Source organism: Lissotriton vulgaris, chromosome 7 (assembly GCF_964263255.1).
Source record: "Lissotriton vulgaris chromosome 7, aLisVul1.2, whole genome shotgun sequence".
In the NCBI taxonomy this organism is placed as follows: Eukaryota; Metazoa; Chordata; class Amphibia; order Caudata; family Salamandridae; genus Lissotriton; species Lissotriton vulgaris.
Window position 1 is genome coordinate 818757694 of NC_141695.1, and position 14668 is coordinate 818772361.

The 14668-nt window shown below is 45.4% G+C and overlaps 1 protein-coding gene and 1 long non-coding RNA gene across 3 annotated transcripts in view; one reads left to right on the plus strand and one right to left on the minus strand.

The window, feature by feature from the left end:
* DNAH17 (dynein axonemal heavy chain 17) overlaps positions 1-14668 on the plus strand; it is a 15539113-nt gene that overhangs the window by 10664981 nt on the left and 4859464 nt on the right. The window contains exon 55 of the mRNA XM_086931082.1: positions 8693-8884. Within this exon, the coding sequence (XP_086787208.1) occupies positions 8693-8884 (192 nt within the window). The remainder of the gene's footprint in view (positions 1-8692; positions 8885-14668) is intronic.
* Positions 1-14668, minus strand: part of LOC147702473 (uncharacterized) — a 183767-nt gene that overhangs the window by 106621 nt on the left and 62478 nt on the right. Inside the window, exon 4 of one of the 2 annotated variants that reach the window (XR_015297526.1) lies at positions 900-1811. The exons of the other annotated variant lie outside the window; for it this stretch is intronic. This is a non-coding gene — a long non-coding RNA (uncharacterized LOC147702473). Of the gene's footprint in view, positions 1-899; positions 1812-14668 lie in introns of those variants that run through there. 2 annotated transcript variants of the gene reach the window in all.

Below are 14668 nucleotides of genomic sequence, written 5' to 3' on the forward strand. Positions count from 1 at the left end.
AGCGTCGCCCACTCACCTAGTCGAGGTGACGGCCAACCGGTGCCTTCCTGGTACCCTCTGACTACTGGTTAGTAGTACGAACTTGGTCCCCTTCTGCTTTCAGGTATCAACGATCTCTGATCCAGGCTTGGATCTCTATGAACTATTCAGCACTGGTCGCCGGCCAGCAACTCCTTTTCTTCCGGCTCCTGGCTCGTCAGCGAAGACCCCGACGCCTGTAAGACTTGTGCAGCCGCAGCCCTCGTGGCTAGGTAACTTCGGCATTTCGGTGCCTGCATAGCCTCCTTACTCTAGGGTCCCGAGTCCCTCGCTTCCGACTTGCCTTATCGGGTCCGCCCGAGACCACTAAACTTCCCGTGTCCCCGGACACTTGTTTAAATTGTGCACTTGAAGTATTCTCCTAAGAGTTTTGGTTTGTGCTTAGTACCCTGTCCTCATAAAGAGTCCAGGGCTGTTGTGATTCTTAATAAATATTCTGTTTATTTTCATAACACTTGTGTGGTGTCCTTTCACTTGGGGTTCAAGGGGTATGTGATGGTATAACAGCTGGCTTAACACGCCCTCTAGAGTTTAGCCCGAAGACTGCTCGTATCCACGCTACTAGGATAGCTGGTCTAAGGTTGACTTACAACCAATCACCATAAGGGTCGTTGGAACGATACATAGCGGCCGCTAGAATAGCGAACGCTGCATATCGGGCCAACTTCTCACACCTAGTACATGGCACTAAGGTACACAGGGCATAGGTACACCACGGGTCTCCCATGGGCTGCAGCATGTATTATGCCACCCATGAGGGACCACTCAAACTGTGACTACAAGCCTGCCATTGTTTTTTTATATATATATTTGTTTTATTGTACAGTTAATAAAAACCGTATCAATTTTCTTTACAGCATTTGTCAAATATTAGCTTAAAACAACCAAAAACAGTAAGAATAACATTTCAAAAAAATACTTTCATATTCGTGAATTTTCCTAAAACTTAAAAAAGCAATTCTTAAATGGTGTTTACATATGTGAATGAGAGACATCCTTCTGACTTAGTCCACAAAGCTAAAGGGTCTTGATACAATTAATTCATTATGGACTCGCTTGCTTTCAAATGTTTCTCATGAGCTTGCAGAAAATTTATCATTCTACAGTTCAATTGGGGGTCAGTTGGTTCCAGGCCCCCAATAATGGCAGTTCTGCATGTACGTATTCTCCTATCCAGGAAGGCCTGCCATTGTAGCCTGTGTGAGTTGGTGCTAGCACCCTTCACAACGAATAAGCTTCCTTATATCTGAAGTCACACCTAAAGCAGGCTTTTCAATCCTGAAGGTAGGTGCTAGGTTATTAGTGTGAAGGTGCCCTGCATCCGCTGGACACCCCCTACAAACCCTGGAGTCGATTCTCCAGGCTTCGTAAGTGTGGTCACCCATTTTAGACACAGAGTGAACATCAAGTCAATTATGAGATGTCTAACTATATACTAACTGCACTGAAACTGCTCATGTTTGGTATCAGATATGACCAGAAAATAACCTCGGCAAGTCCCTATTCAAGCTACACTGCCATGTATCTACATGAGTCAATAAAGTCTAAAGTCTTTTGCCAAATTATCACATATTCAGCTTCTTTTCATCTGCTTTTAATCCATTTTTTAGTCTCCAAAATATTTTCATCCTTCACTTCATTTTATTCACCATTTCCAGAATCGCCCTTACTGGGCTTATCACAGTAGCACGAGACAGATTGAGTTTCCACAAGTCGCAATGCCTTTAAATATACCCAATGCATTTCGGGAAGAGTTCCTTCATCAGGGGTATCTAGAATACACAATATCATACAAGAACACATCAGCATAAAACAGCATAAAACATACAAACTTTAATATGCTCACAAACCTAGTTCCCATACACACTGAGTAAACATTCTATTTGGTACATCAATTTACACTTTTTACAAACCGAGTCATGCTTTCCCCAAATGAAAATGAAAAATAAATTACAAAATGAGAAGAAAGTAACCCCCTGATTCTAAAAAAATCCTGCATATCAATGCTCTTAACCCTTTCGATGCTCATGACGAGCTCAGCTCGTCATGATGCACAGTTGAGCTGTGCTGATGACGAGCTGAGCTCGTCATGAACAATGGGAGTGATAAAATATCAGCACAGGAGGGGGAAAACGCCTAGCAGCCAAGGTGTTAAACTCCATATCTCTATAACAAAAGAAACCAACCATGGACGGAGTGCACATCGAGCTAGCACGCCTCAAACGCCACTGAGCATCTTTAAAAAATTTACAAAATTTGAGTTCTTGGGAGTGCATTCTATCACTCATAGTGTGCATGTTTGGTATCAAACATGTTGGAATCCTATCTCAACACTGATTCCAGTCTTGGATGTAGGATACCATGTACTGGAGGGCTTCCCTAGGTAGCCCCTCTGTATTCCCGGTACCAGCCTTTCAGGGTCGAACTGCAAGCTAGTGCTGCTGCCTACAACAGACACTATGCGAGGTAGAACAATAGGTTTCCTTTCACAGTGAGTTGTGATCACTTCCCAGCCAGCACTTAGTGTTTTGGGCTAGCGTGGGGGCGTTTGCCAGTGCTAACAGACTGCTTTGAAAGGCACATTCGGTGCCCTCCTTGCATACTCCAGTTGGAGCCAGTTCAGGGAGTCATTGGCACCCACTCTGGAGTGAAACTGGACAAAGGACATGGGAGTATCCTCCCCTCAGTCCAGCCCCTCCTCTGGGAGGGATCCTTGACTCATCCCAACCTTTTCCCTAGGATACTTAAGGGCTTACCCCGGGTAGCTCTTCAGATTCATTGTGGAACAAGATTCAGATCCAAAGCCACATCAACTTCAAATTTCTGGGCAACTTAGAGTTCGTTGGACTTCACCTGCAGCCGAGACTGCATCAAGGAAGACTCCTGCTGCCCATGGTCTAACCGTCCTGCCAGTCTTCTGCGTCATCTGTGCCTGTGCTTTATCCAGGGTTTTCTCCAGGCCTGTGGCTATCAAAGACACCTAAAGTAATAACCCTTGGAGTGAAGGAGTCACTCCCCTGCATCTGCAGGCACCACAACGAAGCTGACCGGTCTCCTGCTCCTAAGGTCCCACGGAATCTGAAAGGCTCAGCCACACAAGTGGTGCTTTGGCAACTTTCTCGAGGCCTGCACTGTCTTCTCAGCAAGTTTGAGGCCTTCATCCTTCGTCAAAACCACTGGAACAGAACCCCTGTGCACCGTGTCAACTTGCCTTTGCCAAGGTTTGTTGACTCTGTCCTCCAAAGATCTTCGAGCTACAAGAATCTCCAGCCTCCAGCATCTCTTCATACCAAGGTCTTTGTCCTCACTGCATCCTCTGCACCGTGGCCCTGCATCTTTGGTGAGCTCCTCGAGGTCCTCTTGTGACTCCTGTGCCTTCGTCCTATGGGTCCTCTTGAGGGTCTTCTTTGGCTTCAGTGAGCTCCCCTGCTTGCTCTGGGCCTGCTCGGACTCTCCTGCCCTTGGTGAGTTCCTGGGACCTGGCTGGTCCAACACTGCACCTTCTTCTTTTGCTACTGCCAAGGCTTGCTGGTGCTCCTGCCGGATACTGACCCCCTGGTTCTCAACTTCCAATGTGGAACAGCTTGTGAATGCCTCCTGGTCTTCCACAGCGTCACTTGGTCCTCACAGCTGCATCGACCAGCTAACCGTTAACTCTCCTTCATCTTCTGTCATCAGTGGCCATTGGTCTTTCGTGACTCCTGATCACTCCAGAGGGCATAGACTCTGGCCCCTCTGTTTGAAGGTACTCCCATTCAAGAATCCATACTTGGACTTCACCTGACTCTTTCACCCTCCTCGCCAACTGCATCTTTACTGCAATCCTCCTTTGTGGTCTACGGAGGTTTCCGACGTCACTTCGCACCTATGCTTCCCTGCTGTAGGTATCCTGGCTCCTGGGCTATCCATGTGGGGGATGACTCTCCAACCTTCAATATTGCATAGGGTTTCTTCAGGGTCGACTGGGAAGGGTCCTTTTTGAAAACTGCAACCTCAATTTTCCTATTAACTTGCATTGAGTATGTGGCTGTGTTTCCACTCTGCACACAACCTCTGTGGAGCTCCTGGGTAATTACCTCGGGTAGTCCCTTGAGTCCCCAGCTCTTCCAAGTCTTCTGGTCCAAGTCTCGACTTTGGTCGCCGTTCGCATTCCACTTTATTTTATTTATTTATTTATAAAGTTCTTAGGGTATGTCTTGGTCTCCCTCTGGAGACCGCTGTATATTTGTGCTACTTATCTGTTCTACTGTGGAAATATTGTGTGTATTGTGTTGATATCTCCGGGTAGGAGAAATACCAATTTGTTAGTGTGTGTTTATAATAAATATATCTATTTTTATAGCTACGCTGTGTTGTTCTTTTTTGTTCAACCTACACTATATGATTAGTTCTGATAAAAAAAGCTTCTTAACACTCCTTCTGGACTAAGCCCGAAGGCTGCTCTCCACAGCTACCACTTAGGGAGTTTGGTTGTCTAAGACCAGTAAAATCACCATGAGGGTTGTCTGGTTTAGTGCTAGGTGCTTCACTTAAATAATTGTGCACCATATACTAAGCCAGCCAGCCTCCTACAGTTATTATCCTTTGAAATTGTCTACATTGTTTCCAATTTTAATCCAACATACAAAAAATAATTTTGTAAAATCCCCTCTGTATCACTTGGTACTCTGGGTAACCCCAATTATAGAGTTGTACTAATATGCACTATTCCTAAACTCAGTATATAGGGCATATTTACAAAATGGCTAGGTTTCCTTCTTATCCAGTTTTCATGTATTACATTTTACCTTATGAAATGCAGCATGGTCGGTACACAATAAAATATCATCTTAAGCTACCGCTCAGTTGTTGGCTCTGGGTTTTGCCAGTTTTTTGACAGCTAAAAAACACCCTATATTCCTGTGACCAGACGAGTCTGATGGACTTTACAGTATATTACTTTTGTTAATTGCCCTCTGGGGCAAACAATCACAGTTAAAAACATTGTCACCAATTGCTATTTTTTCTTACCTATTTTCGTTATTTTTTATTTCCAAGATTAGTTTCTTTGGGAAAACCATGACTCATTTACATTAGTTATCCCTAGCTTAATTATGAATTTTATCTAGTTTTCGAAAATGTATAGCTTTCTAGGTTTACCATTGATTTGGCACTTGTTTCCACCACAAACTGCAATTAGGTAGACACCACACAAAATAGGATAATTCAACTACCACAAAAAATGCAGAAACTGTTGTAAAAGTTGTTTGCTTGCAACTCTACTTGTTCCTGAAAGCTGGGAAGATGGTGATCTTAGGACAGCAAACATTTAGTTGATGCCATTTTCTGAAAAAAAGTTTTCTTTCTTTCACAGCACGTTTTCCCATTTTCTCCCAGCCAAAAAACGACATGTTGCTATATTTTGGCTATTTTCTGGGTTCTCTCTAGGGAAATCCATAAACCCTGGGCTGATTTAGAATTCCCAATACTTGGGTAAAATTGACAATATTTTGGTATGGACACCTTTGGTGGGGGGGGAAGTTATCCCAAACATCAAAAGAAGGGGTTAGCACTGTGGGGGTAAAGCATCAGCAGCAAAGGGGTTGAGAAAAGCAACTAAGGGGGTCCATGGCAGGTGCTCGTTCAGCAACTTCCTTTCTTGCCCATTTGGCATTACATTACTTATTTGACAGTTGACAGCATTTCTGTCTTACACGCGATGCCTTATGGATTGCAAAGCATACTCCGATTACTTCTTTTATCGGTATACACGCGCACAGCACCCTGTGGCCTCTCTTCCTTAGTTGGTTTTGTGTAGCTGTCTATATGTTTTCATTTCCCACCCGTAAACTGGCTGCATATAACACCAACCAACCAGGTAGCTCCCTGGCTCTTTCACATGTCTCTTACCCCTTTCATACTCCCTTTGAGTGCCTATCTCTCACATTTCCTCAACCAAATCACTGATTGGTGCTGTGCACCAAGACAAAATAATAGCACCTCAGTGGTCACGCATGTGTGCACTAAAACAATTCTCAAATAAGATCACAGCAAATATAATACACAAGCAAATTCAACCATGCACTCCCCACACTGTAGCATGCTTCTCTGATAACGTGCTTTAGTGGCCCACAACGGGGTATGGAGTGCTTCATAAATACTACAGTACACTACAATATATAGAAATAACAAATTTGACAAGGATAAAGGATGCATTAGAAGAAACGCAAACTTCCTTTAGTACTTTTAGCTTCATTGTGAAAATCCAGCAGTCACATCTCATGAATGTTGTGAGTTATTCCAAGGCCAAACAGCATTTGTGGGATGCTTGTACCCCTACCGCAAGAGACAGTAAAATGATCAGAATCCCGGCTCAACAGCTGCCAATATTTCATAAATAATATGCTTGCAGAGAAAACAAGTGTCAATGAAAATTAACATTGTAGAAGATAGGTATCTTTTATCTTGTTCGGTAATCTAAGTTTGTTCAAGGTATGGGTCACGCACTCCTCATTTGTAAGTAGGTTAAACAGTCTGTGGTGTGCCTCAAAGATATCACCCCCTGACGAGAAGGTGTGGTACTCAAAATGTGGTCTGTGGCGCCTAGGATAAGCGCCAACTCTCTGAGCACAACCTCTGTGAAACGAAATCCGTTTCTATGTTCAATGCGTAGAATGCCAAAATAAAGTTTAAACCAAAATTGTATCAAACTTCTTCATGTTTTATTCACATGGGTTTCTCATTTACGAAGTTTCATTTCCATAACTCATATCTGAAATCCACTTTAGTATATGCATTATAACATCATTTCCCAATGCATTTCGGACAACAGTCCTTCATCAGGGAATCTGAAAGACAATAATCCAATCTAAGTATGATCGACCGAGACAAAACCAAACAAATAAATGCATTCAATCATATCCATTACTAAGTTGAGCAATATATCAATCACTTCTAAAATACAGAACCAAGGTGCCAAATCATACAGTAGTATTGTTCCCGAATGCGTGTTATCCCGAAGTTGTGTTATGAGATAAATGAATTTTAGGTTAAATGAAAAGTAAAGCAAACCCAGTGCTACGAAGAAAAGTACCCAGAAACTCAATGGTGATTGATTGTGCAAAGTATAACCACAAAAGATATCCAAAACCAAACAAGATCGTGCGAGCCTCGTGTCCGTGAATAGAACTTACAGATAAAGTTGAGCAAGATCCCGCGTCTCACTCGTGTGCCCTTCGCCGGTGAATGTGAACGGCGTGTGCCGTATATACGGAAGTAAAGTGAATAAACTGACAGCATAGAAAGTGGACTTCTCAAGTGGCGGCCATCTTACAGTGGTTCCGAAGAATGGTGAAAAAAGAAACCGGATACCCGCTTAGAAAATAGTGCATAAACAACGAATAATCAGAGTTCTTATACAAAATAACGGTTCTGCATACAGTGTGAACTTATGGGGAGATAAAACATTTCAGTTAGTTACCCAAAATAGCGGAATCAATGAAACAACAAATGCCATTCTGAACATAGTTCTCTACAGATAACATGTAAATTCCATCCGGTCATTAAGACCGGATGGTTTCATGAATTGAAGATATTTTATCCAGTGGTTTTCACGCTGCAACAAGAAATTGTTATTGTCTCTGTCATCACGCTTAGTAACCACTTCCACAGCAGCGAACCTGAGTTGGCTAATGTTGTGTCTGCTGTCTTTAAAGTGTAAAGCCAAATTAGATTTTACATTCACAGTTCTTATATTACTTTTGTGTTCGTTGATTCTCAATTTCAATTTGCGAGAAGTCTTTTCAGTGTATACCAATCCACACGGACATTTAATGATGTATATTACATTCTCAGTGTCACATGTCGCATTCAATCTCAATTTTATGTTGGTGCCCTTCATTGGGTGTTTAATCACAGGCCCTTTGATAAGGTTATTACAGTTTTTGCAATTGAGACAAGGTTGATTCCCTTTGTACGTGATGGAGGAAATGTGTTTAGGGTTTTTTATGATTCCTTCAAGTTGTTGCCTCTTTTGTATGCAAATAGTGGCTGGTCACAAAAGATGTCATTGAAATCCTGATCTTTGCTGATAATGGGCCAGTGTCTTAATATTGAACTTTTGTATGCCTTTGATGCCTCTGAGTATTTTGATACGACCACAGGTCTTCTTACATTGTCCTTTTGTTTTGTCGTCAATACATCCTGACGTTTCAATTTGTCACAAATTGCATATACTAAAGTGGATTTCAGATATGAGTTATGGAAATGAAACTTCGTAAATGAGAAACCCATGTGAATAAAACATGAAGAAGTTAGATACAATTTTGGTTTAAACTTTATTTTGGCATTCTACGCATTGAACATAGAAACGGATTTCGTTTCACAGAGGTTGTGCTCAGAGAGTTGGCGCTTATCCTAGGCGCCACAGACCACATTGTGATCTAAGTTTGCTCATATGGAGTGACACACAAAAGAGATGAGGAGAAGATCTGGAGAAGGTATATACACCAAAGAAAGTATTAATACCTGGAGAGTATCAATGCTGAAGAATTCCTGTTAAAGGCAAGTAAGTTTTCAAATGTTCCAGCTGCTTATAAGTTAGTATTCTGTAGTCAGAATGAAATGCACTTCTTCAAATTTAGAGCTACAACAACTTTCTTGTCTTGGTATTTAGGTGCTCTTTGAAGATGCAGTATGTCACATTTGCCGCATTAATCGCATTTTGGAATCTCCTCGTGGGAATGCTTTACTTGTAGGAGTTGGGGGCAGTGGGAAGCAGAGCCTTTCACGCCTCTCTGCATTTATCAGTGGATTGGATGTGTTTCAGATGACGCTTAGAAAAGGTTATTCAATTCCTGACTTAAAGGTAAGAAACAACTGTGTTTATTAACTTATTTTAACATATTTTTATTAGAATTAATGTGTGCATATATTTTCTTTCAAAACTGCTCTTTATTAAAAGTTTTGTATACCTTGAAAGACAGCAATTAAAACCATTTCCATTTGCAGACGCAGTGCACGGTGCATGATGCTTCTCGCAGTTCTGAATCATAATCAGCCCTCTCTCCAGTGCAAGGCAAGGGTCATGTCATTGAATTTGTTCACATTCTTGTTGTCCACCTTGGTGCAGGGCATTTTTACCCAGCAGACATGTTTTCAGGATGGTGATGTGGCGCTTGCCCGTTATCTGTGTGACATAGTCACATTCAGAATGCCCGCAATGGGGAGCACTGCCACGTCATATGGGTAAAGTCTGTATGGTCCGAGGTGCACCGACGGCATTTGTACGATACAGTGCAAACATCCCGTGTAGCTGCTATGGAGGGTCGTTTGTTGGCCATGATGCTCTTCCTGGCCAAACGTGTATTCGATGCACTGGGCTTCACTTAGGGCACCCAAAGTAGACACCTGGATTCACGACATCACATACTGCCAAGAGATGCTGTCAGCATCAGGTCTGGCTTTAGGAATTTTTATTTGGGTGGGCCAAGGGTGCATTTGGGTGGGCCACTGCGGGCTCGATTTGTCCCAAATATGTTAGGCAGACCTGCTTCAGGGCCCTCCTTTATCTCTTCTTAGTCTTACAAGGCCCAGTAAAACGCACTCTTTTCCAAATCTTTCTAAATATTATCACTCTCAAAAGTGTTTTTTCCATGTAATGTTCCTTTGATGGGAAGAGGAGATTTCTGCGGTGGGAGTATCAGGCAAGTGACACTTCACAGGCTTCCTCTGTGGGAGCCTTCAGGGAGAATCCCTCTGCATACCTACCTCCACCTGACCCTGGACTCTGCAACGCACTCCCTTACAGGTTGATTATACCCACTACTCTCCAATGCACCTTATCTCACAGCTGCCTTGGGCCCCAACCCTATATCAGCACCATCGGGCTCCACTTTCATTTTTCCCGGTAAAGACATTAGTAAATTCAACTTCAAACTTCAAACATTGAATATAGCAGTAAATATAATTAGCACGCACTTTAAAGTATGCTCCACAGTAGCCCTTATGACCCGACTGTTAATTAAATAAACAAAACAGAAAGGCCATGACAGGGCCGGCTTCAGCGCTGATGCGAAAGTCTTTTTTGGCGCCGCACCAAGAAACTCTTTCTCCGTAAATACCTTTACTACCACCTTCCAACAGTTCCCCTCATCCCTCCATGGCCCCCCTATTGTCCTCCTCCTCAGATTTCCTCACTGCCACGCCATATGCCACAAGTGCTCCATATCTCCCCATAACCCCTCCCCCTCATGATCTCCTCCTCAGACTCCTTCACTACCACCCTCCACCAGTGCCCCTCATCTCTCCCTAGCACCCCCCTCCACCCCATGACCTCTTCCTTGGATTCCCTCACGGCCACCCTCCAACAATACCCCTCATCCCTCCATGGCCCCCCTATTGACCTCCTCCTCTGATTCCCTCACTGCCACGCCACATGCCACAAGTGCCCGTCATCTCCCCATAGCCCCTCCCCCTTATGACCTCCTCCTCTGATTCCCTCACTGCCACCCTCCACCAGTACCCCTCATCTCTCTGTAGCCCCTCCCCCTCATGACCTCCTCCTCAGACTCCCTCAGTACCACCCTTCACCAGGGCCCTTCATCTCTCCCTAGCTCTCCCCTCCACCCCATGACCTCTTCCTCGGATTCCCTCACTACCACCCTCAACCAGTGCCCTTCATCTCTCTGAATCACCTCCCCCTCATGACCTCCTCCTCAGACTCCCTCACTACAACCCTCCACCAATGCCCCTCATCTCTCCCTAGTTCCCCTCCACCCCATGACCTCTTCCTCAGATTCCCTCACTATCACCCTCCACCAGTAACCATCATCTCTCTGTAGCCTCTCCCCCTCATGACCTCCTCCTCAGACTCCCTCACTACCACTATACCATTCATGTTTGTATGCAGCTCTTTGGTGACAGTTCATTGGTCACTGTCTTCTGTTAGGATTGTAACTTCTGAACTGCAAGTAACACAAGGATCACTGTGACAAAGGCAGTAACCCACTGAGCTTCCACATAGAATATAGATCATCTGCATTTAAAACTACTAACAGACAAATGATTGCCCTCAACTTGGATCATTAATCACCAGCGTTATCTGGGCATTTTGTATTGTCTAATTGTTGTCCTGCATCAGCCATGATGATGATAAAAACTGTTTAAATGAAGCACACATTAAGTATGTGTTGTGCTGGGCCCCTGGCCAGACTTTTAAAAGAAAAACAAATAGTAACACATTCTCTTACCTACTACTACATTAGTTAAACTTTGTATCACAGGCAGCCTGATGTGATAAGCAGCTGCAGGGGTCAGGAAAGGTGAATAGAAATAAACAAACTTCTTTTCTCTTGTGCTGCATAGAAAAAGAAATATCCACGCAGCACAACAGTAAGCAAAGGTTACCCATGTCAAAGAAAGGATGTCGCCTTTCGCCATGTGGAGATGAAGAGGTGGAAAAATAAACAAAGCCTCTTTTTATATGTAAATGGTCTTTTAAAGACCTGTGAAGTACTTGGGAGCGGCTGCGAATCTCAAAAACTGTCTGTCTGTGTGTGTGTGTGTGTGTGTGTGTGTGTGTGTGTGTGTGTGTGTGTGTGTGTGTGTGTGTGTGTGTGTGTGTGTGTGTGCGCCCCCGGGAAGCTGCCTCAGCCCTGGCACGCATAGACACCCTTTGAGGACAATGCAGTTGCGCGCCTGCCTTCAAGCCCTCACTGCGATGGCCAAGGCTGCTGGTCAGCATACTGGGATCTAATGCCCACGGACCCAGGCCCAAAGACATGTGGGCCTCATTCATGTCATCGGCCAACACAGGTAAAGAGAAAGTAGTTCCTGAGCCCCCAGCGGCGACGAACGCACAACCTCCGTCCACCGAGTCGCCTATCCCTTGCACTTAAATATACTCCTAAGATCATACGCACATATTGCACACCATACCAAGATGCTAAGAATAGCCCCAATATGTAGCTTGTCTATGAATTATAACAGATAGGCATTGCTGTGTAACACTGCTAATTGCTTGCTGCCATATCAAAATGCTACGTACTGCCCAATTTCCGCGTTGTTTAAATATTGAGTGTAATGATGCCAGTTGGAGAAAGCCGCAATGCCAGGTCGCTATTGCTCTCCTTCCCTGCTGTATCTGTGAAGTGCCTTGTATATATTATGTACTGATGTATGCTGCAAAATCAATAAATAACGTTGTTTAAAAAGTATGTGCCCCAGTGAACATAATTAAACTGTAACAGTTTCAGAAGCGCGTTTCTCAAAAGAGTGTTTTCGGCCCAGAATGTGATGCCAACCTGTGCCCGAAAAGACGATGTGTAAATCCAGACTCCAGAGGCATCGGAGTCCGAGCAGCCCCGCCCCTTCATCTGTCCCAGTGCCCTACACATATTTGTAATCCTGTGCTTGTAGAACTCCACGTCAGCAGAGTATGCAAGGCAGGATTGGTGGCAGGTTCCACTCCCGAATCACCTCACACACCTATCGTCTCCTGAAGCACCACGTGTCAGAAACTGTCTTGATGGAACAGCGTATAGGTGCCCCCCTCTGGATACATTGGCCCCAATGTCGTGGTAGATGTTCGCCCACACTGCGATTGGTGATCCATCGTCTCAACCTGTGCAAACTCAGAAAAAACATCAAAGAGGGAGATCCTGCGAGTACACCGCCCTGCTGCACCTACGGTGAAGAAATCCAAGCCAATAATGTCTAACTACCCAGAGAAGTGGTAGCTACTTGCCATGGGGGGCTGTCCCTAAGACATCCCAGAATACCAGTGAATAGGTCTCCCTAGGCCCTAGGTTCCTCACTTTAGGCGGTGCCTCGGAGCAATCCAGTGGCGTAACAAAAGTTATGGGGGGCCCCCTACAAGGTGCGATGAAGGGGCCCTGCTCAATTACATGCAATATATGTCCCTCGCCTATCACCTTTGGAAGTACTTTCAGAACCTCACAACCTATAGACACTTTCAGCAGAACTATTCCCAGATTACACAAATCTTCAGGCTGTGGATTGAGATTGTGATGTACCTCAACTGAAAAAAAGGCCTGTAGGCTGCACACACTAAATGTCATCAACCAGATGGGTGGTAAACTGGGGAGTAGGTATCAATTAATCAATCAATCATAGGATTTGTAAAGTGCACTACATACCCGTGAGGGTCTCAAGGTGCTAGGGAGGGGGGGCAAGCTGCTACTGTTCGAAGAGCCAGGTCTTGAGGAGTCTACCGAAGGTTAGAAGGTCTTCAGTTTGTCGTAGGCGAATAGGGAGGGTGTTCCACGTCTTGGCGGCAAGATGGGAGAATGATCTGCCGCTGGTGGTCACTCTTCGGATGCGGGGGACGATGGCGAGGGCGTGGTCTGCGGAGCGGAGCTGGCGGGCGGGGGTGTAGAGGCTGAGTCGTCTGTTGAGGTACGCTGGTCCGGTGTTGTGGAGTGCCTTGTGTGTGTAGGTGAGGAGCTTGAAGGTTATCCTCTTGTTGAGGGGGAGCCAGTGCAGGTCTTTCAGGTGGGGTGTGATGTGGCTGCAGCGGGGGATGTCGAGGATCAGGCGTGCGGAGGCGTTCTGGATGCGTTGGAGTCGTGTCAGGAGTTTGGTCAGGGCTCCTGCGTAGAGTGCGTTGCCGTAATCTAGTCTACTGCTGACGAGGGCCTCGGTAACCGTCCTTCTAGTTTTCGTGGGTATCCACTTGAAGATCCGGCGAAGCATGTTGAAGGTGTTGAAGCAGGAGGAGGAGACGGCGTTGACCTGCTTTGTCACAGAGTGTGTGGGGTCGAGGATTACCCCTAAGTTTCATGCGTGGTTGGTGGGCGTAGGGGGTGCTCCTAGTGCCGTTGGCCACCAGTTGTCATCCCAGGCCGAGTGAGTGGAGCAGAAGATAAGGACCTCTGTCTTGTCCGAGTTCAGCTTCAGTCGGCTGTCCCTCATCCAGTCGGCGACAGCCTTCATTCCTTCGTGGAGGTTGGTTTTGGCGGTGTGGGGGTTCCTTGGTGAGCAAGAGGATCAGCTGAGTGTCGTCGGTGTAGGAGATGATGATCTGAAAGAAACAGGTTAGTATTAGATTCCTTAACTTAGAATATCCCCAGGCGTCAGACTGGATCCAGAATTTTTTGCATAGCAGTACCCTTGCGCGTCGGTAGGCGTCGTCTGCGGCTCCGCGTTCGTCGTCGGCGTCGTGGGCGCCGTGATAACATCTTCGGAGTACTTAGACGCTGCCTCCCCGTGCTGACGTCAGTTCTTCTTTTTTACATGCCAGCAGCGCAGATCGAGAAAAAGTGGTACCTTAGTCATTTTTTGACTAAACTTTTTTGAGATCTTTTTGATCCTTCTTCGAGTCTTCGACTCTGATCGGTGCCGGTAGGGATGCCAGGTTTTAAACCTTGTGGGGACTACGACCGGCTGATGTCGGTCACCGACGGTGCTTCCACTGTCTCGGCGTCGATCATGACGACAAGACCTGCTCCGACTGTCGGACCTTAACTTCGAAAGCTAGGCGGGAGCGGTCCCGCAAGCGGCTCGAGCTCCGGCAGTCAGCCCCGCGCCGTAAGAGGTCCCGGTCCGGACGGAGGTCGAGGGACCGGTTTCGGAGCCATCATAGCTCCAGGAGTCGACATCACTCCTCAGGGTCAAAGTCGTCAGGTAAGCA